Source organism: Nannospalax galili, unplaced genomic scaffold (genome assembly GCF_000622305.1).
Source record: "Nannospalax galili isolate Female #2095 unplaced genomic scaffold, S.galili_v1.0 scaffold429, whole genome shotgun sequence".
NCBI classification, from domain to species: Eukaryota; Metazoa; Chordata; class Mammalia; order Rodentia; family Spalacidae; genus Nannospalax; species Nannospalax galili.
The window spans coordinates 2,830,206-2,853,166 of NW_008360330.1; the positions used below are offsets into that span (position 1 = coordinate 2,830,206).

The 22,961-nt window shown below is 42.6% G+C and overlaps 1 protein-coding gene across 1 annotated transcript in view; it reads left to right on the plus strand.

Moving 5' to 3' along the window:
- The first annotated feature begins 1,415 nt into the window (after positions 1–1,415).
- Positions 1,416–22,961, plus strand: part of Pappa2 (pappalysin 2) — a 315,095-nt gene continuing 293,549 nt past the window's right edge. The window contains exon 1 of the mRNA XM_008826112.2: positions 1,416–2,334. Coding sequence (XP_008824334.1) covers positions 1,416–2,334 — 919 coding nt within the window. The remainder of the gene's footprint in view (positions 2,335–22,961) is intronic.

The following is a 22,961-nucleotide window of genomic DNA, read 5'->3' on the forward strand; positions in this document are numbered from 1 at the left end:
TTAAATGTGTAATGTTAGAGTGAAACAAGAAAAAAAAGATAAGAGGCTTGTGACAGATCAAAAGGAAGAGGTGCTAGTGGTCCCTAAAAGGCTGGTATATATTTGTTGGGCAGGTCCATTCAAACTGTATGTGTGTGTGTGTGTGTGTGTGTGTGTGTGTGTGTGAGAGAGAGAGAGAGAGAGAGAGAGAGAGAGAGAGAGGCTACACACAGAAAGGAGTGCTCCAAAACAGTATTGATTGTTTTCTATTGATTGTGTAGGCTGCGGCTGCTGAAAGAGAAAGCCCGAGATGTTTACTAGGGAACCAAGAACAGCATTTGTCCCCTGTGCCTTGGAGAGGTGGGGAGGGTAAAGAAGGAAGGAGGGGACAGGGAGTAGGTGGAGTGATGCACCAAACTTATTAGCTTTGACATCATCATTGTCTTTAAATGAAAAAACAAGAAGATAATTACAGGCAGAGAGAAAGGGAGAGAGGGGAGCAGGAGAGACCAGAAGGAACAGGCCCCTTGAAGTATAAGCTGTTTATTTGGCTCTTTCTTTCCATCTTCCCAGGGACCCACCAGGTTCCCTGAAGGTGAAATCAAGGGCTCTCAGATTCAATTGGTCAGGAGACCAGCATACTGGCAACCAGAGAAGAACTTTACAGAGACTTGCAACATACCAACAAGTTGGATGGAGATAAAAAATTCTCTTCACTAGTCAACAACCCTGAGCACCAAACTGAGAGAGACCTAACCTACCCAGGCAGACTGGAAGCCGAGCTGACACCTGGCTGAGGACATCTGGAGACTGAAAGTTAAGTACCCGTGTGGATTTTTGTGCCCTTACATGATTTTTGCCTTTTTAGATAATAAGCACCAAATTGTGTGTCTCTGTCTAAAAGTTTTTTAGCCATTTGTTTTAAGTTGAACATAGTTAGGGTGATGGGCTATGAAGAGAGAAGGTAACTTCTAGAGAAGAAAGAAGAGAGCATTAGAGAATAAGACTGTTTTGAATGATCAGATAGAGTGGCATATGTGCTTGTGAGTGTGACTGAGAGAATTTGGTTTATGTTATGCCCTTCAACTGTCAGCAAGGGGAGGAGTAATTGAAGAAGGAAGAAAAAGAAACCTATGGTCTCTGGGAGGAAATTCAAAGTAAGAGCAATTAACTTCATTTTGCAAAGACTGAAATAGAGCAAGAAGAGAAATCAAGGGAGAAGGTGAGAGAAGCCCAGGCAGTGGGGGTGACTGGAGCCACCCTGGGCTGCCTGAGTTTCCAGCACAGGTAGCTAGAAAAGCTATTCTTTTGGGGCTACTTGAGAAAGTTTAGCTTATGAACCAGTTTCCCTGGTGACTGCAAATCCATTGCTGTCTATTGGTCTTTGCCCCATCACTCTTGGGTGACTTCTGGTTCTGTGGGGACAGCTGAGAGACATGATGTGTTGGAAGATCCTGAGGATAAGCCTGGTGGTCCTGGCTGGGTGGGCATGCAGTGCTGTCAACTCAGAGCTAGACTGGACACGCAAGAGATCTTTGACCCAGAGGGGACACCTGAATCAGATGCTCTTGGAAGGGGAACACTGTTGGCTGGGAGCCAAGGTTCGAAGACCCAGAGCTGCTCCCCAGCACCACCTCTTTGGTATCTACCCTAGCAGACCTGGCAACTACTTGAGGCCCTATGCTGTGGGGAAGCAGGGACCCCAATACACAGGATGGAATAAATCAGACATCAAGGGACAGGCTCTGAAATCTGTTCCCCAAGACCTGACTGAAAACCCAGCAGGAGTAAGGAGGGAGGCTGAGCAACCAGCTGCCCCGTGGGTAGGGGATGGTCCTATTGGGCAATCAGAGCTGCTGAGAGATGATGACACTTATCTTGGCAACAGAAGATTCAAGGAGTCTCTAGGTGAGCCTGTGACTCAGGGAAGCTCAGAAGCTGCTGCCTCCACTGCCACCACCTTCACATACCCAAAGGAACCCACAGCAGAGCCCCTGAGGAAGGGCCAGACCAGGCCCAGACATCATCGCCGAGTACTGAAGAGGCAGGCAGAATATGTGCCGGGAGACCCCCAGGATACGGCTTCTCGTTTCCAGTCTTTACCTAAGGACCTCCTTAAGCATGGGGATAGTGACAGTCCATTGGAGGTTACCATCCAAAATGGTGGAGGGGGCTCTGCCTGGGGAGCAGAGACCTTTAATCCCCAAGGAGGATTGCCTGTGCTGTACTTCTCTGGGAGGAGGGAGCGGCTGCTGATGCGTCCACAAGTGCTGGCTGAGATTCCCCGGGAGGCATTCACAGTGGAAGTCTGGGTGAGACCAGAGGGAGGACAGAGCAATCCAGCCATCATTGCAGGTAATGACCCACTCCTGGACTTTCTGAGGTCCTGGGAGTGTGATTGGCTCCATTTCTGTTGGGGGTAGATGTAGGGTGTGAAAGTGGAAACAGAACAGAGCAGGAAAGCCCAGAAAGGATATGGCCAGAGGGGGCAGAGGGGCCATGAGAGTGGGGTTTATTTATTAGCACAGAAGCATTGCAAGCTATATCAAAGGGAAGATAGTGACTTCTAACCATGACAACATTGCCTTATGTATTGATTTCTAGGAGTTCTATACAGTGTGCTTGCACTTAGGAGCCTCCAGCTCAGCCCTTTTCCCTCTTTAAAGGGAAACGACTTGGGTTCTTTGTCAAGGAGGAGGAGGTGTCACCCTCTGCTTCTCACAGTCCAGTATGGGATACCCAGGCACCTCTGAAGGCAGATGACAAGCCCAGGACCATAGCAGTGAGTCATACCCTGATCGGTCCAAACAGTGAGGGAACAAGGCTGCCAGCTACTCAGCCACCCTGAAACTAGGCAGAAAGGTAGCGTTTGATCCATACTTTTGATTCCTTTCACTTCATCCCAAAGGTCTGCTGGAAAAGGTGGGTACTCACAGGCCAGGGTCCTGGCTTCTAGCCCTGGCTATTGTTAAGATAAAACTAAATATGAAAGCTTGTATAACTTGTATAACTCTATGATGTTAATCAGAGACAGTCATTCAAGGTTATTATCTATATTTTTTGATTAATGGAGAGAAATCCAAAGGGCAAAGTAAAGAGCAGGCTCTGGAGTCGCTTCTTTCCTTTCTTTTCCTTACTGGAGAGGTTGAATTTCAGGCAAAGTGTTAAAGGGTTTGACTGTATATTTTATCATTTAATGTCTTATCTTTTTAGACCCTTCCCCCATGACAGAGCCTAATATAAAGCAAGGCACATAGTAACTGAATCTATTATCTATCTATCTATCTATCTATCTATCTATCTATCTATCTATCATCTATCTTCTATCTATCATCTTTCCATCCATCCATCCATCCATCCATCCATCCATCCATCCATCCGACATGAAGTGGAATGTGAGAGGGAAATAGACGTGTATAGTAATGGGAGAGCAAGAGATGGAATGCATGTGACATGAAAACGGAAGGAGAGACACCGGGGAAGAAGGAGGAAAACACGGGGCAGGAAAGGAGGAGCAGAAGGCAGGGGACAAATAAGAATAAAGCATAATGATATATATGGATGAAAAGTCACAATGAAATCCATTAATTTGTATACCAACTAAAAAATAATTTAAAAAATACCAGAAAATAACATCACTAATTTGGATTACTCACAATACCCTTTCATGCTTGCTAGCCTCATTTCATTGATGGAGAAACTGAGGCAGTGAAAGGCACGTCAGAGACAGGCTGGGGAAAAGAACCCCAGAGTTCCTGAATCATTTGACAGCTCTTCAAATGAAAAAACAACAACAAAAAGGCCCCCTAAAACTCTTCAAGTTCCTGAGTACCTGGAAAGAAATTTCAGAGAAGGGAAAGAAATCTGGAGGGACAGAACCTCTTCCAATGGGGTGTTGCTGGAACAGCCCCGCCGGACACTCTGTCTCCCCGACTTTGGCTGTGATTTCTCCTTTGGAAGCTGGGATTCCCAGACACTGAGCACTCTCTAGTCATGTGGCTTTGCTTTATTTTGGTTTTGGGTTGGGAGCAATACAGAGAGAAGGGGCTGGAGTGTAAGCTAGGTGGGGGCAGAGAAAGAATAGAAGGACACCCTTATTCTGGGCCAATTGGAAGAAATAATGAGATGATTATCTGATCGGAGTTGGCAGCTTCACAGTTTTCCCCAGATGACATCTTCTTGCTGCCTAGTCTGGCTTCCTAGTACCCATCTGCCAGGGAGACTGTGTGCTTGCAGTCTAGATTGAGACCAGTGACTCTATGCTTCTTCTTGCAGTAGCAACTTAGGGACCTGGGATGAGTTTCGCTGCTGTGAAGAGGTAGAGAAGGATCTAACAGGAATACATGTGGGCTATTCTGAGGAACTATTGCTTGGGGTTATTAAATCCAAACCTGGGAAACAGATTCAGAAACGTGGCCACCTATCTTGTCCCTCTCTTGTCCTTCTGTGTCACACACTGTAAGGAAGAGTGGTGCCATGATTTGATGCAAGTTTCAGCATTCTTTGTCTTACCTCTGGCATGCCTACCCCCATATCCATGTGCCCCCTGCCTTGCCTGTCCATCACCACCAGCTGCGTCCACACTGCCTCAGAACACACTCAGAGTCTTCTAAGTGCCCATCTGAAGTCTCTTAACCTCCCTAAGCATGTAAAATAGAGCAGGAAATCTTTTGCAGGCTGTCTGTCTTCTAAGGTTTCTTTTTCCCTAAATCAAAGTGGTTCCTATGGTGTTCTGGGACTTTCCTTTTAGGTCTACTTCAGAAAGGTGGTGCGTACAGTAGACCCCAGTCCACCTTCCCCACTTTCCATCCTTACCTTTCTTCAGACATGTGCACAGAAGGAAGTAGCCAGTAAAGATTTAGGGTGAAGTCTGTGGGAGGTAAGAGTTGATAACAAGGTGTCCATTCTTTGGGCTCAGCATGTGGCCTGCTGAGAATTTAGGCATCCCTGTCTACCATTGTCTTTGTTGCTGATACACCACCTGTACCAGGTGCCAAAGCAAGTTCTCATTAATAAGGGGCTCTACCTATCACTAATTTACTCACAGTCCGGTTTGCCTCTCTTCGCCTGGCAAGGGCAGGTGAACTGGTCAGTATCTGTTCTCAGGATGGTTGGACTTCAGTTATACGTGGTCACATTAAGGTCAAGGTGCTGGGAGCTACACACAAATCAGTTTGCTACAATTTTGCTGCTCCTCTGAGGGTGGGCCAAGGTGCTGCAAGACTTGGTTCCCACTCTGCCAACAGTTCTCAAACCCTAGGTTCTACCTACTTAATTCAAATCCACTTTCCAAGTCTTCTACCTACCACGCTTGGGGTATTTTCTCCTCAGCAAGGACCTCAAAGAAATTTAGCCAACAACTGTAATTACACAAGAACCCTCTACCCCCAGATATGGGGCTGTATGGAAATACTTCTAGCACAGGGCACTAGGTGGCAGTGTTGCTTCGTGCACAAGAGAAAGAAAGCCACAAAGTGGGGAATGTCTGTTTTCCTTGAGGGCTGTCCTGCCCCAGTCTCTGAGCTGTAATTTAATCACCTTCTCCTAAAATGTTGGTAGGCATCCCTTGGGGTCTGGGTCTGCTTCTTATAAGTCTCTCTTTTTTTCAGGCCTATCTGGAAGAGCCAAAGTGGCTTTTTTGAGAGTTGTGACTAACTTGTACTTCTAGCAAGTAGTAAAGAAAACAAAATCAACTAGAGTTATCCCTCCAAGTCCCCACATTCTTCCAAAATAAGTCAGACTCCAGAATGAATTGCAAGGATGCCTTTATTGAGCACAATACAGGGCACACAGACTTCAGATGTTAAGGGTCTCTTCTGGCCTCAGAGGGCTCTTGGACATCTGACAGTAGACCTTCTGAAGTTGCTTGTTTCCTACAGCTGAAGCAGACCAATGGAGGCAAGGAGAGGACTGTTCCATGGTGGGGTCCTTCACATATGTAGCCAGTCAAGGGTCTGCCAATTGAAGGAAATGTGGCTACTTAGCGGTAGTCTGAGGTCAAGAACCAGTTAGGTCAGGTCATTAGAACTGAGTAGTTGAATAAGCCAAATTCTGTCCTATTTTGGTGTGCACTCTTTAAGATCCAGCCCTAACCCTGAAACCATCTGAATCTTTCCCTCCACTTCAACTTCCTTTCCTCTCCTTCAACCCCAACATACACAAAAGAGAACATTTTAATAGGTTCCTGCGTACCCATAATTGATTCCAAATGTTCCCTAAAGTCACCCAGCTGAGTAACCACCTGCAGCTCCAAGCTACAGGACACTGAGTCATTAAGTCCATAGTAGGATTGGAGTCTGAGCCCAGAATTCTTCACCCAACAAATATTTATTGAGTGCCTTGCCATGAAAAGTGTGGCAAGTCACTGAGGGGAATACAAAGATGTCTAAGAAACTGTCTTCAACATGAAGGCAAATTTTCATGCTCTGAGTACCTAAATTTATGGCATGTCCAAGAGTAGAGCCTGGGAGGTAGACAGACCTGGAATCAGATCCCTCTCTAACACTTATCAAGACTGCAGTCTTTGGCAATCCATCCAGCTTTTCTGAGCTTTGCTTGTCTCAAATTGAAAGATGAGGAAAAGGAATATATAACATTACACTATTCCATTTGAAATAAGGCTGAAAAATATTCCAAAATAAAAGACAAAGACCAATAAGGAGACATCTTGCAGAGTTATTAAGCACTTTCAAAAAGTCATGTATAAAAAGTGCCCAATACAGGATCTGACCTGTGAGACTTATTTATGACTCTGACGGTATTAACAGCAAATATGAGCAGGGTTCCACAATAAATTCTAATTTTTCCTTAAGTGAGGTATCAACTTTAATTCCTTAGGCATTTAATTTGCTTATCTATACAATTGGAATGGCAGCAAATAGATTTTTTTATAATATGGTCTCAAGGAAAAAAAAACAATAGAATCAAGGGTCCAAAAGGATGCATTTATTTTATTAAAAATTTCATCTGTTCTTTTTGTTTGAGCACTTATTTCAAATAAATTGAGCGATAATGCTAAAGTATTTTTTTTCCTGAGCCATAAACCCTATAGAATCTGCTGGGCTATTGTTTAGAGCCTATGACAGCTTTTCTGTTTGGGTGACATCTATGAATTGACAAGGTGCTGTGACATCCTCTTTCCCAATACCGAGGAAGCTCTATATTCAGGGTGAAGAGTTTTATTATATGGAACATGGAGCATTACAGAAGATGCAATCACTTAGATGTAAAGAGAATACAAAGGGGCCACCTTGATCCTACAGACACACAGATAGCTGAGAAGGTGCATCCATACCTTTCCCAGAGACCTCTGAAGACAGGTTCCTCTCTCCTGTTCCTCAGTTACCTCTTCCTGTTTGCAGCAATTGTCACAGGTAGAGGGTTTGTACTTATCAGCCCCTGAGGAATTACCTCATTCCTCTCACATTCAATGGCTGGATCAGGACCCATATTTTCAGCTAAGTTGTGTCAACCCTGTCTCTTGGCACAGAACTGTTCATGTGAGAGCCTGTGATTGTTCCTGGGGGTGGGCCGGCCCACTGTGCAATGGGGAGATGCATTATATTTTTTATTAAAACCAAGCATATACCTTGATGGTTGCAAATTAGCACCTTTACATTGGAGAGTTTTCATCACTAGACTTTATGGCCCTCCAGGGGAGTAGCAATGTGAGAGTTGTCTGGTCTGAAAGGTAAGACACAGTGTCATGATTACCTTTTGAAAACCCACCGACGGTGTCACCCTTGTCCCTGGAGTCTTCCCTGATGCTCATTGTGAGTGACCTCTCATTTTCTCTCCTGCCTGTTTCCACAGACCTTTCTGTGTGCTTTCCTGGACTGCGCATTGCTCTTACCTTATTAATTATGTTTGGCTCTTATTTCCATCAGATGAAAATTGCCCTGGGGATAAATACATATCTGATCCATATTTGTCATCTCCAAAGTACCCTTCACAGTGTTGGATTTCAGTAATGTTTGTAGAATAAACTACAAATTTAGATTGTTGTATTACTATTAGGGTAAGAAGAGCTTTCTGGAACTGGAGGGTCTTTGTGTGGATCTAGGGAAGTGGATTTCAAATTCTGCTTTTGCTGCCTACAGGATGTCTGAGGAGCTTCTGAGGGAAACAAGCACAAGCTCACCCTCCTGCCTTCAATGGGAGCATCGCCTCTCTGTTTCACTTGAGCAAAAGTTTGAATTACTTTAAGAAAGTTTAAACCCACAACTCTAGAGAAAGGATTGGCACACCACTGCCTATGGGCCACATCATCTCCAAAGCTGAAGCTGTTTTTGTAAATGAAATTTGATTGGATACACCACATTCATTTGATTATGTGTTCTCTGTGGCTGCTTCCATGGTAAATGGCAGAATTTAGCAGTTGTGGCAGAGACTGTATAGCCTAACAAGCCTAAAATATGTATGGTCTGGCCCTTCATCGAAAGTTTGCCTATGGCTGCTCTAGAGCATTGCTTCTTAACTCCAGTGTGCAGAAATCAGCTGGGTACACCTGGCACCAGATACAAAGAGGATACACTTTGTGGGGCTCCCAGCACAGAGAGTTTATTGGCCAATGATCCTGGGCGCTGTAATCTGAAGCTTTATGTTTATATAGAGGCCACCCTCCCTGAGTTAGCAAGGATAAAAGAGACCATATCCTGAGACAGTTGGTTCTGGCTCAGGGACTATCAACGGTCTTGTAAAGCATTCCTTAGATGGCTCAGCAGTCTAGAAGGCTTCCACCCAACTTTTCTTTCCTCGCTCTTTCCCTCAGGGTCAGTCTTACATCATGGACTGGTGGCCCTCCCAGCCTTTTCTGGCTTCTTCCATATTTTCTTTCAGAGTTGTCTTCTCTAATAAAATCCTTGCATCTTTAATCCTGTCTTGGCATCTATTCTTGTAACCATTCTGTAACCAAAATGCAGATTTGAATTCTGTAGGTCTGAGGAAGCCTGAGATTCTGCATATCTAATAAGCTCCTTAGATAATACTGGAAGCCTGTGGACTGTTGCTTACGTACAAGACTCCAGATTTGTAAGCCTAAGGCAGTGGGTGACAGACTTTTTCTATAAAGGCACAAATAGTAAATAGGTCAGAACTTTTAGGTTATGAAGACTAAGATGCAACTACCAAACTCTGTTGTTAGTGCTCCAATAAAACTTTATTTATAGAAGCAGGTATCACACTGGGCTTTGCTCCTCAGTAGTCATTTCCCAATCTCTGGTATAGAGGGTTCTTTTTGAACACCATACTTCTTCTCTAGTTCTTCCGGCTTTGCGTCCTAGTTCCACATGATATAGGATAATCCCAGCAGAGAGGCACCACTAAGTAGAAGGGAAACATTTATTTATTCTTGTTGTTTGAGTAAAATCAAAACTTCCAGAGAGAATCCTGTAAGAAATACTCATATGAGTTTCTTGGGATGAGCACTCCAGGTGGGGCTTACATTTATTTCTTTCATTTAGTTTTAAATTTTTATCTTTTTATTGACATACAATGATAGTATATGCATATGAGGTACAGTGTGATAATATGGCACCTGCATATAATGGATAATGATCAAATCATGTTTCTTCATATTTTTTTCTTTTGAAGCAAGGTCTCACTGTGTAGTCCTGGCTGGCCTGGAACTTCGTATGTAGACCAGGCTAGCCTCTAACTCACAGATACCCTGCGTGCTGAGACCAAATGCCACCATGCCTGGCTAGCATATTTCATTAAAAAATATTGTATTGAGACATAGCTTTCATACTTTAAAGTTCATGTGCTAAAAGCATACAATTAATGTTTTTGAGCATATTTATGATAGTTTTATATAACTGATACCACAACCTAATTTTAGGACTTTTTTTTATCAGACCCCCCCGATAAATACTCTACTTACTAGTATTGTCTTTCTTCTCCTTCATAAACCTGTCAAAAGCCACAGGGAACTACTAATGTACTTGCTGTGTCTATAGATTTGTCGGTTGTGGACATTCCACACAAGTAGACTATGTAATAAACAGCCATTTGCATACAGTGTCTTATGCCTGAGATTCAAGTGTGTTGAAATATGTGTAAGTACTTAGTTCTTTTTTTTTTTACTGTTAAGTGATATTCACAGTGATAAATACTATATTTTCTTTTACTTTCTCATTAATGGGTGAACATTTTGATTATTCTCACTTTTAGCTATCATGAATAGTATTGGTTTACAATGTGTGTCCATCCTACCACCTGTTGGCCACATGTAGCCAAGGAGAGCTATGAATGTGGCCCAACACAAAATCACAAATTTACCTAAAACATTATGGGATTAAACATATTTTTTATAACTCAATTGCGCAGTTCTCAAGTGTGAACTTTGTAGAGGACAACACTGTGGTACAATGTCAAAAAGTTGAACACCCCATGCCTATATTTATTTCTTTGGGAGTGGAACTTCTAGGTCATATGGTAATTCTGCTTAACATTTTGAAGCATGCTAGACTGTTTTATGAAATGACTGTAATTTTGCAATTTTCATCGATGTATGAGGGATTGGTTTTTTATTTCTAACCTCAGAAGTGAAATGGGCTTTTGTGGAATCACTGATGCGCCGAGCTTAGCCTCAGCCAACATCTGATAGAACCTCAGTGGTCTGAGGACAATGATTGTGTCTTGCACTCTGAGGGAAGTATCTTTGATACTGAGCACTCTGAAACTTCAGGGAGCCTTTACTTGTTTAGGTGGGTGCTGTCATCATGCTCTTTCCTTGAGCTTGAGCTTCCTGATATATCCGAGGATGGATTCTCTCTTTCTTGAACCAGGGTTTTCATGGGAGAATGCATCCTTAACCCGGGATCCATTACTTTTTATGATGTTATACCTGACAACACCTAAACAGCATGCTTATGGGGAATACTGAGCCACTTGAGACTCCCAGGGCATTAGATTCTGATGCAGCACCAAGTAGAGGCAGGAGGAAGATCTAGTTTACATAGCTCCCTTATAATACCATGAATGTCTCTAGATTTTGCCTCAACTCAGTGTTTGGGTCCATTCTGGTCAGGGTTTGTTGTCTGACTTGCAGGTCCAAATATGGGCCTTTGGAATCATCCATATATCAAGGGTGAAGGTCAAGGCAGAGGGATTTCTTCTGAACATGACAGTGTAATCACCCAACTTGCCATACTCCAGGCTCAACGCCTGACACAGGCTGTTGTCCTTCCTGTCCTTATCTCTACCCTTGTTAAAGTAAAAACTCTTTGGGGTCTTTTTGGTCTCAGAGACAATCAGTGCACTGAATGAGGTTCTGACTGACTCAGGTGGTACTATTGGCTCTTGGAGTCCATTCTCTGTGAGCTATTCTCTTTTGTGGTCTTCAAGGATGAGATGGAAGTCAGAGACTTTTGGATGTAGTTCTAAGGTAGAGTACAAGTTGTCAGATGGGAAATGTGCAGGAACGACAGCGGCAGAGATGGAAAGTAGAAATCAAGTATGGCAACCCAAGTAAGTTCAGCTGTTCGCCTGTCACCAGCTGTCTTTTGTCCTTCCCATCTTCTGTCTCCTTCCTCGGGCACTTCTTCTTCTCCTCTGGGGCTGATCATCTGATTCACTCAGAATGTGTGTGCCAGGAGGTCTGGAATCCTTTCTTTCCTGTTTTAGTGCATGCCTTGCGGAGACCAAATAAACACTCGATTTGGTGTTTATTAAGAAGGCAACACCTTAGTTTGGATCCTGAACCTGTACATCCTGCACGTCCATGAGCTCCAGTTCCTGATGTCATAAATAAATACATAAATCTCATGCTTCTGCCATCGAGGACATGGAATTAGGTTACTCCAGGGGCTCATCAAATTTGTTTCTGCACTCATCACATACACTCATTCTAGCACCTTCCAGAGAGCATGTTTGTTTGCCAAATATGTGTCCAAAAAATAACAGCATTCTTCCCTTCCTGTATTTACTACCTGATTTAAAACAATCCTCCTTTTGGGCTTCTTTTTTGAATGAGAACAGCCAGGAAATAAAGCTCAGTGGGCAAACAAAAACATCCCAGTTCTCTTTATGACTCAGAAGTGAGTGGCAGAGAAAAGCAGTTCTTCTCAAATATACAGTACAACAACTGGAAGTCAAAGTTTCAGAACATTTTGAAGATGAAGCGTTGCCATGACAACCAGTTGGGATATCAAGATCAGTAAGTGTGGCTAATTTCTGGGTTAATAGTCTAGTTACCTGATCAGAGGTGAAGTCACAGAGCTTAAACTTTAATTAATTAGTCATTCTACCCTTTAGGCAATGACTCAACATTTGTTCACTTTCATACAAATAGTTTCTCCATATTCAGGGTGGGGTTATGAAAGAAGTATTTTGGTTCTATACATTCCCATTCCTTCCTTCCTTCCTTCATTCATTGCTTTAAAATTTAATGAGCTTCCCATTGGTCATGGTGGTGCACACCTTTAATCCCAGCATTCAGGAGGCAGAGGCAGGTGGATCTCTGTAAGATTGAGGACAACTTTGTCTACATAGTTCCAGGCCAACTAGGCCTACAGGGAGACCCAGTCTCAAAATGACCAAAAATAAATAAATAAATAAATAAATAAATAAATAAATAAATAAATAAATTAGCTTCTATTAAATGATATTAAATGAAGCATGAGGCATTTAGCCACATACTAGAAAATCAAGAATGACTAAAGGTAGGTTTGTGTTTAAAAGAGTCTCACAGTATGGTGGGAGGCATTTTATAAATTATTAAAGTCTTCCTCATGGGAATGGTCAGTTATACTTGGGTGAGCTCAAGGAGGCAGAAAGACTCACAGGCGGCAAAATGGGCACAAAGAAAGAAGGATAGCGTCAGATGGTGCAGGAGTACCAAGCAAGTCATTAGGCCTGAAGTGGGGCTTTTGGATCTGGTAGTTAGGACTCACTGATGACCTTAGAAAGAGAAAGCAGTTCTGCTCTAGATTTGTGATATAGATGAAGTGACATTTGATTAGTAGAATTATGGGTGAGAGGAGAGGGAAGGAAGGCAGATAGCTGGTCAGTGGTGAAGGAAGCTTTCAGAGTAGATACAGGTTCAGAGAGATTTTATTCTGTGTTAACGACCCAAGGCCTGGTGTTAAAGAACTGGTAATCTCAGGGAAGCAGAGGCTTTCAGGCCACTGGAAACCTGCACATGTGAACTTGTGGCAATGGTCACATTGAGCACAGGACCCATGCCAACTCAATTAAGCAAGGCCCCAGAGGGGAGGAGAGTAATGGGTGGCAGGCCAGCCCTAGACTGAGAACTATTGGAGACTGATTGCTGCTAGGTGAGGGAGAGCATGCCTTACAAACGGATGGGCTGACTAAACTCCAGTGGACGAATTTACACTAAAAGACATCTGGGTACAAATGCTTGACAGGGTAGGACTTACCATGTGTAGCAGAATACATGAGGTCTGGTGGTGGGATTGAGGAGGCATGGATGGGGCAGGGGTATTTAAATTTGGTTAAGAAATGTTATATGAAAATACAAAAACTCAATAAAAATTAAAAAGAATTGGTTATCTAAAGCAAGAGACAACACAAATACAGGTAAATAATAGAAGAGAAATGAAAAGTAATGTAAAGCATTCAAATGTGAACTCAGTTCCAAGAAATTGTCATGGAACTATTTCTTTGACTACAGCTTTTGTAGTACTGACTTTTTGCCATGCAGTACAGTCAACTTACAAATGTTAACTCACATATTCCTCAGGATGACTTGAAGAAGGAGATGCAGAAACTGAAGCACAGAAAGAAACAGAATATTTCCCAGAGTCACATAGCTAGTGCACACTGCTGCCGGCCAAGGACCTGCAGCTAGCCTGCATAAAACCAAGGCTATGCACCCCCCGAAGACAGAGCTGAAGAATTTAGAGCTGGGTTCCTTGGGCCACAGTGCACACTCTTTTCCATTCTGCAGTGCTGTCTCTATGTTTTGCAGCAAGAACAATAAGGGGTGAAGGGCTGCAACCTACCTCACAGGCACCCCGCCCATTCTCCAAACTATTCTTATGTTTCCTGTATGTCAGTGAAGGACCCATCCAGGTTGATCTATGGGAGTTCCTGTCCCCTCTGTTCCCCTCACTCTCCCTGGCACCATAGATGATACCAGCAATCTATCAGTGAATCTTTTCTGGTTGTGTTCCTTTTAGCCTCTAGTGTAATTTCAGTCATAGTAATTAAGATCATCTCTCCTGGAAAGATCAGTTCAATCTCCAGCCATCTGAATGCAACCAAAAGGAGTTTTCTCCCACAGAAAGCAGCTAAAGAAGCTTCCTATTAGATTAGGGCCTCTTAAACTTTTTCCACTCACAATCCCTTTTTGTGCAAAAAATTTTGTGTGAATTTGGGTCTATAAAACGGGTACAAATCAAACATACACTCATAAGCATAAAAATGTATTTTAAAACAACCTTGCTATACATGCAATTTTATCGGTTGTTAAAGATGCATACTAATGAGATAGATGTGCTTATTTTTACTTAAAGAATTAATCTCGTCTTAATATTTGATGCTGTAGAACATGGGGTATCTTCAACACTTTTCATTAAGACTTGATTGATTCTTTGATTATATAATTGTCAATGCTGAGACTGCTATTTTGCATAAATACTCAGCATAAAATGGTAGCAGTATTTTTAGGGTCATTTCACAAATCATTGAAATTTTGTCTTTATCCCAAGTCAAAATTCATTTAATGACTTTTTATGAGACTGAAAACAGCAACTCAAACAGCAGTTTTCCAAATCAAACATTCTAACACAATACTATTTAAAAATATAATACCTTGACAGATTCTGAGGAATGATAGTGAAAAAATAGTGTAAGTCGTTTGTCCATGATTAAACCAACGTATTTTATAAGATCAGAACAATTTCTATGTACAGTAAAAACCCTGAAATTCAGAGTGTACAATAGTCTTGAATCTAAGACGAGGTGTTTCAGGCTGTAGCTTTGGCTTGTGTGGTATGACGGTATGTACAGTTTAAGTAAGCATCTTGTCTGTTCACAACCAAGGTTTCAATGAAGTCTGTGACACAGTGTGGGTGAGTGCTTTCAAAAACACCTTTTGCTTTTTATGCGTTTAATTTTGAATTAAGTTTTGGTTGTTGAGTGTTTAGAAAACATTGACTATTGCCAATGTCTTTGTAGTCTGTTTTCACATGTATGACCCCATAAGTTGTAACCCACGACTTAAGAGCTAGGGGTTAGATGACTGCTGTTTCCTCAGTTTCCTCCGTATGTTATATAACCCATACTCCCCTTCACAGGTTCAAGCTTGCCTCTAGAGTAGGAACACACTTGTATACCCAAATACACACTGTATATGCATGCATGCATATACGTATGTGCAAGCTGCACACAGTCTCATGCACAGTCTCACACTTATAACTATGCTCAATGCATTTGCACATATCCTTTCAGTTCAGATTCTAACAGCATCACACTGCTCATGGTGACATGCCATCTTTCTCTGGCCTCTCACTCCTGAGGTCTGCCTTTTACGCATTCATATTTTATGGGACATCACTCCCGAAACCTGTGTTCACATAACTTTCTTTTGTTTGCCAACTGAAATTCCAGTTAGTAGGACATCTCTTCCAGGAAATCTTCCTTGGTTTTCTGAAGCCCAATTATGATTTGTTCTCCAATGTGTTTTCCAGGAAACTTTTCCTCTGCCTTGTTAAGGTTCCTAGAACAACTGCCCATAGTTGCCATTCGACTCTCTAATCATTAGACTCATACTCATGAATTCCTACTGTGTGCCATGCATAATGCTCAGTGCTGGCAAATCTTGCCATCCTGAAGAGTCCTGCAGGGACTTGGGGTATTTAAGCTTCTGCTCCTTTCAAAATCTGGAGAGTTTATAACATTCGCAACAGGTAAAATCTTTTTAATCTTTTATTTTGTTTGGGTTTTTGAGACAGAGTCTCCCTCTGTAGCTTAAGCTGGTCTGGGACTCATTATGTAGTGCAGGCTGACATTGAACCCATGGTAATCCTCCTGCTCAGTCTGCTGAGTGCTGTGATTACAGCATAAGCCACCATAGTTAGTTTTGAAATCATTTTAATTTAATAAATATAGTTATAGGCAGTTCCTAATTTAGTTTATTTTTCTCCATTTGCTCATTAGTTCATTTATTCAGCAGATGCTTCTTGAACACAAAATAGGCATTCAATAACTATTCTTGAAACCACCTCTAATTTCATACAGAATAATTATAAACATGAGCCATAACAGGGGTCTATTTTAGACAATGTTTGTTTCAAGGCACATTAATAATTTGAAATAATTGCACAATAGAATATCCTTATAATCCATATAATACAGCCCACGGAATGGATCCTGAGGCTAGAAGTAATCTTGGACAGGATTCCCTCCCTGGGCACGGTGGTCTTGCTGGGCCCTTGGACAGAGCATGGAATATCATTGGCCTGAACTCAACACGGGGCGGCCATGGCAAAGGAGAGGTATGAACGGTGGTCCCTCCCTCTTTATGTCTTTGACACTGTGCTCTCAGCATTTCTGGGAACCGAACAGAGGGATACATTGGTGTGCTGCCGAAACCCAGGGCCTGAAAACGGAGACAAAGTTGTTTTGCTGTTCCTGGAAATTCTTTCAATATGGCTCTTCCTAGCCCTGCTTCTCACTAGCCTTCTTCTCACTAGCCTGCAGTCTTCCTCTCCAGGCCAGGATCACGTAATTCCACTTCTGGGTCAAAACTGGAGCAGCTCTGTTCTGCAAGTGAAGCCTTCTTTTCTTTTGTAGGCTTCTAAAGGCATCTCTGTACTTCAGCCATTTCTGTGTCACCCAGAAGCACAGCAGATCCCAGAACAGGGTGGGCACCTGTTTGAATGAATGGATAGAGAATGGTCCGATTTGCTCACCCAGAGTTTCACCTTTCCTGACTACCCAGCATGAACCTCATCCTTAAGTCAGGGAGGTCTTTCCTTTCTCTCCACATGGTCTGCCTGTTCCTTGCCTTTCTGTAAGGGGTTCCAGCTCAATGTCCTGCCTTCAAATCCTCATCTACTGAAATCTGTCCTCTCCATCTGGTGGCAAGGAGTGCCAGATCTGATGTCCATTATTCTGGGTTCAAGTCTTTTACTAGCAGTGTGAAATCCCTCATTTTCTTTAAGAATTTTGATTTAAGTTAAGATGAATCATGAGTTTAGAGGTACACCTGCTAGGTAGTAAGTCTTTGATCAATGCTGGTTGCTAATTTTGTCATCAGTGGGGATGGGTGGTGTACAGGGGCCCAGAGCCTGCTCTGAAGATTCTGCCAGGTGAGCTTTCCAGGCCTGGCTATCCTCTTCTTCCTTAAGACCTTCCTTCTACACCCATGCTAGTCCCTGTAGACTCTCCCTTCCTGAGCACTTGTCTGACATCTATGCAGTATCATTCACAGACTTATTTGTAGTGAAATCTTGAGTAGCTGGATCCTAAGTAATGAGTATCCTTAACAAACTATATTTTGCTTATTCTGATTTTTAGGCAATAGAAGGACTTGACTATGAGATGAGACTAAAAAGGAATTCAGCAGATGAAAACAAATCGTTAGCGTGTGGAACAGTCCAATCCTTTTGATTTTCTACAGCCGTAGTCTCAGGTGTGGCTAGTGAGAACCAGGAAGAACGATGAATTAAGACCCCTCAAGATGATCTCGGAGACCAAGATTTCGGGCATAGTCTGTACAAACAGCAGCAGCCCAATGAAGCACAGAGAGGGAAAGACGTTTTTCTGTTGTCGTACAGGTGTCTTAGCTTCTAATTTGGTTTTATTTCAACTGTTTTTTATTGTTTCTATTTAAATCTCTCATTGGAAAATAGAAAAAAATATTTTAGGAAGATTTTTCAATAAGATTAAAAAAAATCTTAGGACTTTAGTTCTCATTTAATCCCAAATGCCAGTTCACTAGATTACACATTTTCTCTTGTCCTTTCTCTTTTGCAGGGACCAAGCAGTCAGAGTGGGTTTAGGCAGGGGTTTACCCAGAGGTCAGCACTAAGCTTTCTCTTTGACCACTGTGCTCTGCAGACTTACCTGGGTTCATTTTGAGAACAGACATTCAATGTCCTTGGACTTCCTGTCACTGTCACACAGTGGAACAAAGGTGCTCTGGATATTTAAGTCTGATTAGCATAGCCTGAGTGTGTGGTCCCTGAGTGACCAGCCTCCCAATATTGTTTCCTAGAAATGTCACTGGATCATTGAGTATATATGGACTATTATTTCAGTACTTCCTAGGGTGGTGTTGACTCTGTAAACTGACCCTGGTAAAAGAAATGCTAAAGAAAATTTCTGAAAGGCTTCTCAATATTATTTATTTGATGGCGGACTGAAATAACAGGAAATTGGCACTGGTGCTTATTCATAGGAGTTAGAAAAGAGAGTTCTTAGGGACACCTTGGCAGAGGTGGAGAACAACTGGAGAAGAGGGGTGAAGGCCTGGTGTTAAGGGTCCCTCTGAGTCTACTAGTGGGTGCCGGAGGCTATGATATGATGTCAAGATGAAGGAATTACTCCTATCCCAGGTTCTTTTAGGTATGTGGCTTGGCTTCTCTCATCTTCTGCATCTCCTGTCTTCCTTATTTGGGAGTTTATATTTTACTGTTGTTCTCATGGCTTCCCTGTTCTTGTTAAGGTGAGAGATTAACTTGATGGGAAAGCACTTCTGAAGACAGCTTTCTACTTTTGATGAGAAACAATAGGCTGCCCTACTCCTCTCACACAGTGGATGCTTGGTGCAAACTCTAGGTAGCCATACTGAGCCCACTGATGTACTCTTGCGGGAATTCCATAGCCACTGGACCCTCCATATTTCATGGAGGTTCAGGAATTTTCATATTATTTGTTCTGGAAGGCAATTGGAAATGATTAAATGGCATTCCAATAAATAAACAAACTAATAGATAGATAGATAGATAGATGATAGACAAAATTCTCATGTTTAAAATGACTGCTCTCCCCCACCACTCTATAGCAAAGGCTACATATAAGGAACATTGCAATACATATTAAACTTTAGTTATTTCCCTTTGTGAGGAAAAATATTTTAGTGTTGCTAAAATATACTGAGATAATGTATGATGTCTGGAAAAGTGCTTAGTTTAGATGAAGTTGCCCAGATGAATTACAGGGAATGAGTCTGAGGAGGTCTCCGTTCTGAATCTTCCTGGTCCCCAGGAGTTAATGTAGAAGGAAGTGAGCGTTTCCTCCTTATGGGCACCAGATCCATGGGCAGAGCTTCCTTATGGGCACCAGATCCATGGGCAGAGCCACTCTAAGTCACAGCAGTAACTTCCTGTGTGGGAATGAGAGTGGGAAGGGGAAAGAGCAAAGGATTTTTGTTCCTCAGGGGAAATGAGTTGTTATTTGACATGCTGTCAGTCGAAAGGATGCTCTTGGCAACTCTGTTTAATACCTCTTGTGGATTCAGTCCAATAACTAATTATTTATTCCTACCATAGGCATGATTCTGGCCTTGATACAATGGGAGTGTGGGGGAACTGTAGGCAGGATTGCTGAGTGTCAAGGAGATTTTAAGCTGAAGAAATGGTCCTACATAGGATAATGTGATGATATAATGTCAGCAGGGATACTGCCACTGATTATTGAGTGTTGGTCATTCTTGTTTTGTGTGTGTGATTTTACTTTACCTTCTTTCACACCCTGTAAATCAGGTACTGTTATTCTCCCCACTTTGTGGATGTAAAAATAAAAGTGTAGAGGACTATCCCATGTTGCTCAGGGTTGTAGAATTATTGCTTGGTTGATCTAGTTGCTCCCCTCCACAGCCTGCTCCTTCAACTGGCAGAAAATTAAGTAAGCATCTTTCTGGTTTTCAGCTGGCTGCTGGACTAGCCCTCCTTGGTCATTTATGGCTCTTCAAGGCCTTGGTGGGAAGACATAGGAGTGTTGGAATGGAGCAGGGGTGCCTTGGGAGATTCCTTGGAAGCTCTGAAGAAACTGGCCACTCATCTGCAAAGTGCTTTACAATTATAGGTTGACACCTTGGTAGCTCTTTCTAGTTCCTGTGGAGTTTTAAAAATTATATTTATTTACTTGTATGTGTGTGTGTGTGTGTGTGTGTGTGTGTGTGTGTAAGTAAGCCAGAAGTTAACCTTAGGTCCTGTTACTTAAGTGCTGCCCACTTGGGTTTTTTGAAGCAGGGTCTCTAGGCTAGAGAGATGGCTCAGTGGTTAAGAATCCTAGCTGCTTTTGTAGAGGACCCCAGTTTCGTTTCCAGTGCCAACATGGCAGCTAACAACCATTTGTGACTCTGGTTCTGGGGGATCCATCACCCTCTTCTGGCCTGTATGTGCATTGCATGTACATGGTGCACTTACATACATGCAGACAAAACATACATATAAAATAAAAATAAATAAATAGAAATAAGGTCTCTCACTAGCCTAGAACTAGATTATTAGGCTATGGTGGCTGACCAGCAAGGCCCAGGGATCCATCCACTTGTCTCTGTCTCCTCAGCGGTAAAATTATATTTATATTTGTGTGTGTGTGTGTGTGTGTGTGTGTGTGTGTGTGTGTGTGTGTGTAAGTAAGCCACAGAGTACATATGGAAATCAGAACAGTTTGTAGGAGGTGGTTTTTTCCTTTCAACATGTGGGTCCTAGGGATCGAAATCAGGTTGTCAGGCTTGGTGGCAAGTGCTTCTCTCCTGCTTTTTTGTAGATTCTGCTTTTAGCAAGAAAATAATAAAATATTCACACAGGGAGTAGGTAATGAGTGCTTGAGTCCTTGTGCTTGGCTTCTTGCTGGAGTGGCAAGGAATCTTCCTTGTGGTGGAGACTCCTGCTACTCAGACCCTTTTCCAGGCAATGGAGTACTGGGCCTGGTTCGCCACAGTGCTGGTCTTTGCAAAGTCGGAGTCTTCTGCTTTTCAGACTTTCTAAGGAATACAAAATTCTTTTAATTAAATTCAAGGTTATATAGAGATGGAAGCAGTCAATTTACTATTTACTGGATAGTTTATTTTTGCTCTTACATTGTTACTCAAGTCTGCTAACAAAATCAGATTAGGTCATTTTCTCCATTTGAAATCCTTGAGAGACAAGAATTTATATCTTGCCTTTGTTTACATGTGTTTGAGATTAGACACCAGACGTTTTCATTTCTTCCTTTTAAAGCTTTGCCCATTCATGTCTTTCCACCCTATAGTTCTTTTTCTTTTCTATTGCCATCACCCAACATTATGTAGGTGATATGTGACCAGAAAGAAGTATACCAAATAGAAAGGATGTCTGTGGTGAGTGTGCATTTGCATCTGTGCAAGAGAGAGAGAGAGAGAGAGAGAGAGAGAGAGAGAGAGAGAGAGAAGTGGAGGAATGTGGTAGCTGGTTGTGTGTATGTGTATGTGTATGTGTGTGAAGTAAAGTGAGGCGAAGGTTGGTGTGGCAGAGACTTACTTATGGATGTTAGTTATGTTATATTCACTAGATGAATCTTTGTCACTTACACACCAGTGATCAGTGCCCAGCCTCAAAGGCACTATCTGCTCTGACTTGGAGTCCTGCTACTCAGAGGCTGGGGTGGTACCTCTGGCAGACTGTGTTCTTAACATATATACAATTGATTTCCTAGTGCTGCCAGATAAAAATGGAGATGAACTGGAGGTGTAGCTCAGTGGCAACAATGTTGCCTAGCATGTGCTGTGCCCAGGTTCCGTCTCCAACATGATAGCCACAGGAACACCCACTTCCACCGCTGCCACGTGGTCCTGCTGCTTGCCGTGTGGTCTGAGGTTCAGCACCACAATCTCACCTGCAAGTCTGTTGGAAGGCTTAATTTCAGGCATTGCTTGAGACCTGCTGAATCTGAATCCACATATATTCGGATCCACTTCCAGCCTGCGGATTCCATGCAGAGTCAGGATGTTTTAGAGTTCACTCCCTGCACTGCCCCACCTCCACTCAGTCAGAAGAATCACTCCAGGAGCAGCTACTCTATTGATAGAGCACCAGGGCACATGCTAACTCCTTTCTCTAGGGTCACGTTTGTGCCTTCTTTCGGTTCTTATTTGCCATTCTACCATTGTTTGCTTTCCTGCTCTCAGGCAATATTTTTGTAAATTTTAATTGAATTTTTGTGTATTTCATATAGAACATCTTAATCATCTTTATATCCCATTCCCTATTGGCACCCTCCCATAGCCACCCCCATTGAATTTCATGTATTCTGTCATTTGTGTTAAGGCCTATGAAACCAAGTTAGTGTCCCCAGAGGTCCCCTGGTACAAGTTCATCCACTGGAGTCTAGTCAGCCTATCTAGAGTCCATCCCTTTATAAAGACCAGTTCTTCCTCACCTAGCAGGAATCAGTTGCCAATATTTCTTCAGGTATGATTGGAATCTACTTTCCATTTCCACAGTTCTATGCTGGGTTTTTGCCTGCTTGAGTTTGCATGGGTTTTATGCATGCTGACACAATTGCTGTAGGTCCATATGAGCAGGGTCCCAGGAGCCTGAAGGACTCTATTTCCATATGGTCATGCGCCTTCTCTCTGGCTCTTATAATATTTCCACCCCTTCTTCTGCAATGGTCCCTTGACCCCTGGGTGGGTGGGGTTTAATATAGGAGTCTTGTTCAGGGACTCATACTCTGCAGACTTTTATTCTCTGTGCTTTGGCCATCTGTGACCTTTTGTGTTCCTGGCCCTCTGTTGCATGCACGAGCTTTATTGATGAGAGTTGAGAGATGCATTAGTGATCTTTCTACTCCTTGTTCCACTATGTTCTATGAGCATTAGGTGTAGAGGTTGCACTGCAGATGTGTCATTTAGGCTTGGGAAATTCACAGACAATGTCTCTATGTGACCGGTTGTGGAACTCTCTAATAATTTCCATGTGTTGCAAAAGAAGCTTCTTTGATGAATGGTAACTGGGATGCTTGTCTGTAAATATAAGGATACATGTTTTGCACATAGTAAGAAATTACATTTGTCTAGAGATATTACAGCCTTGGGGTTT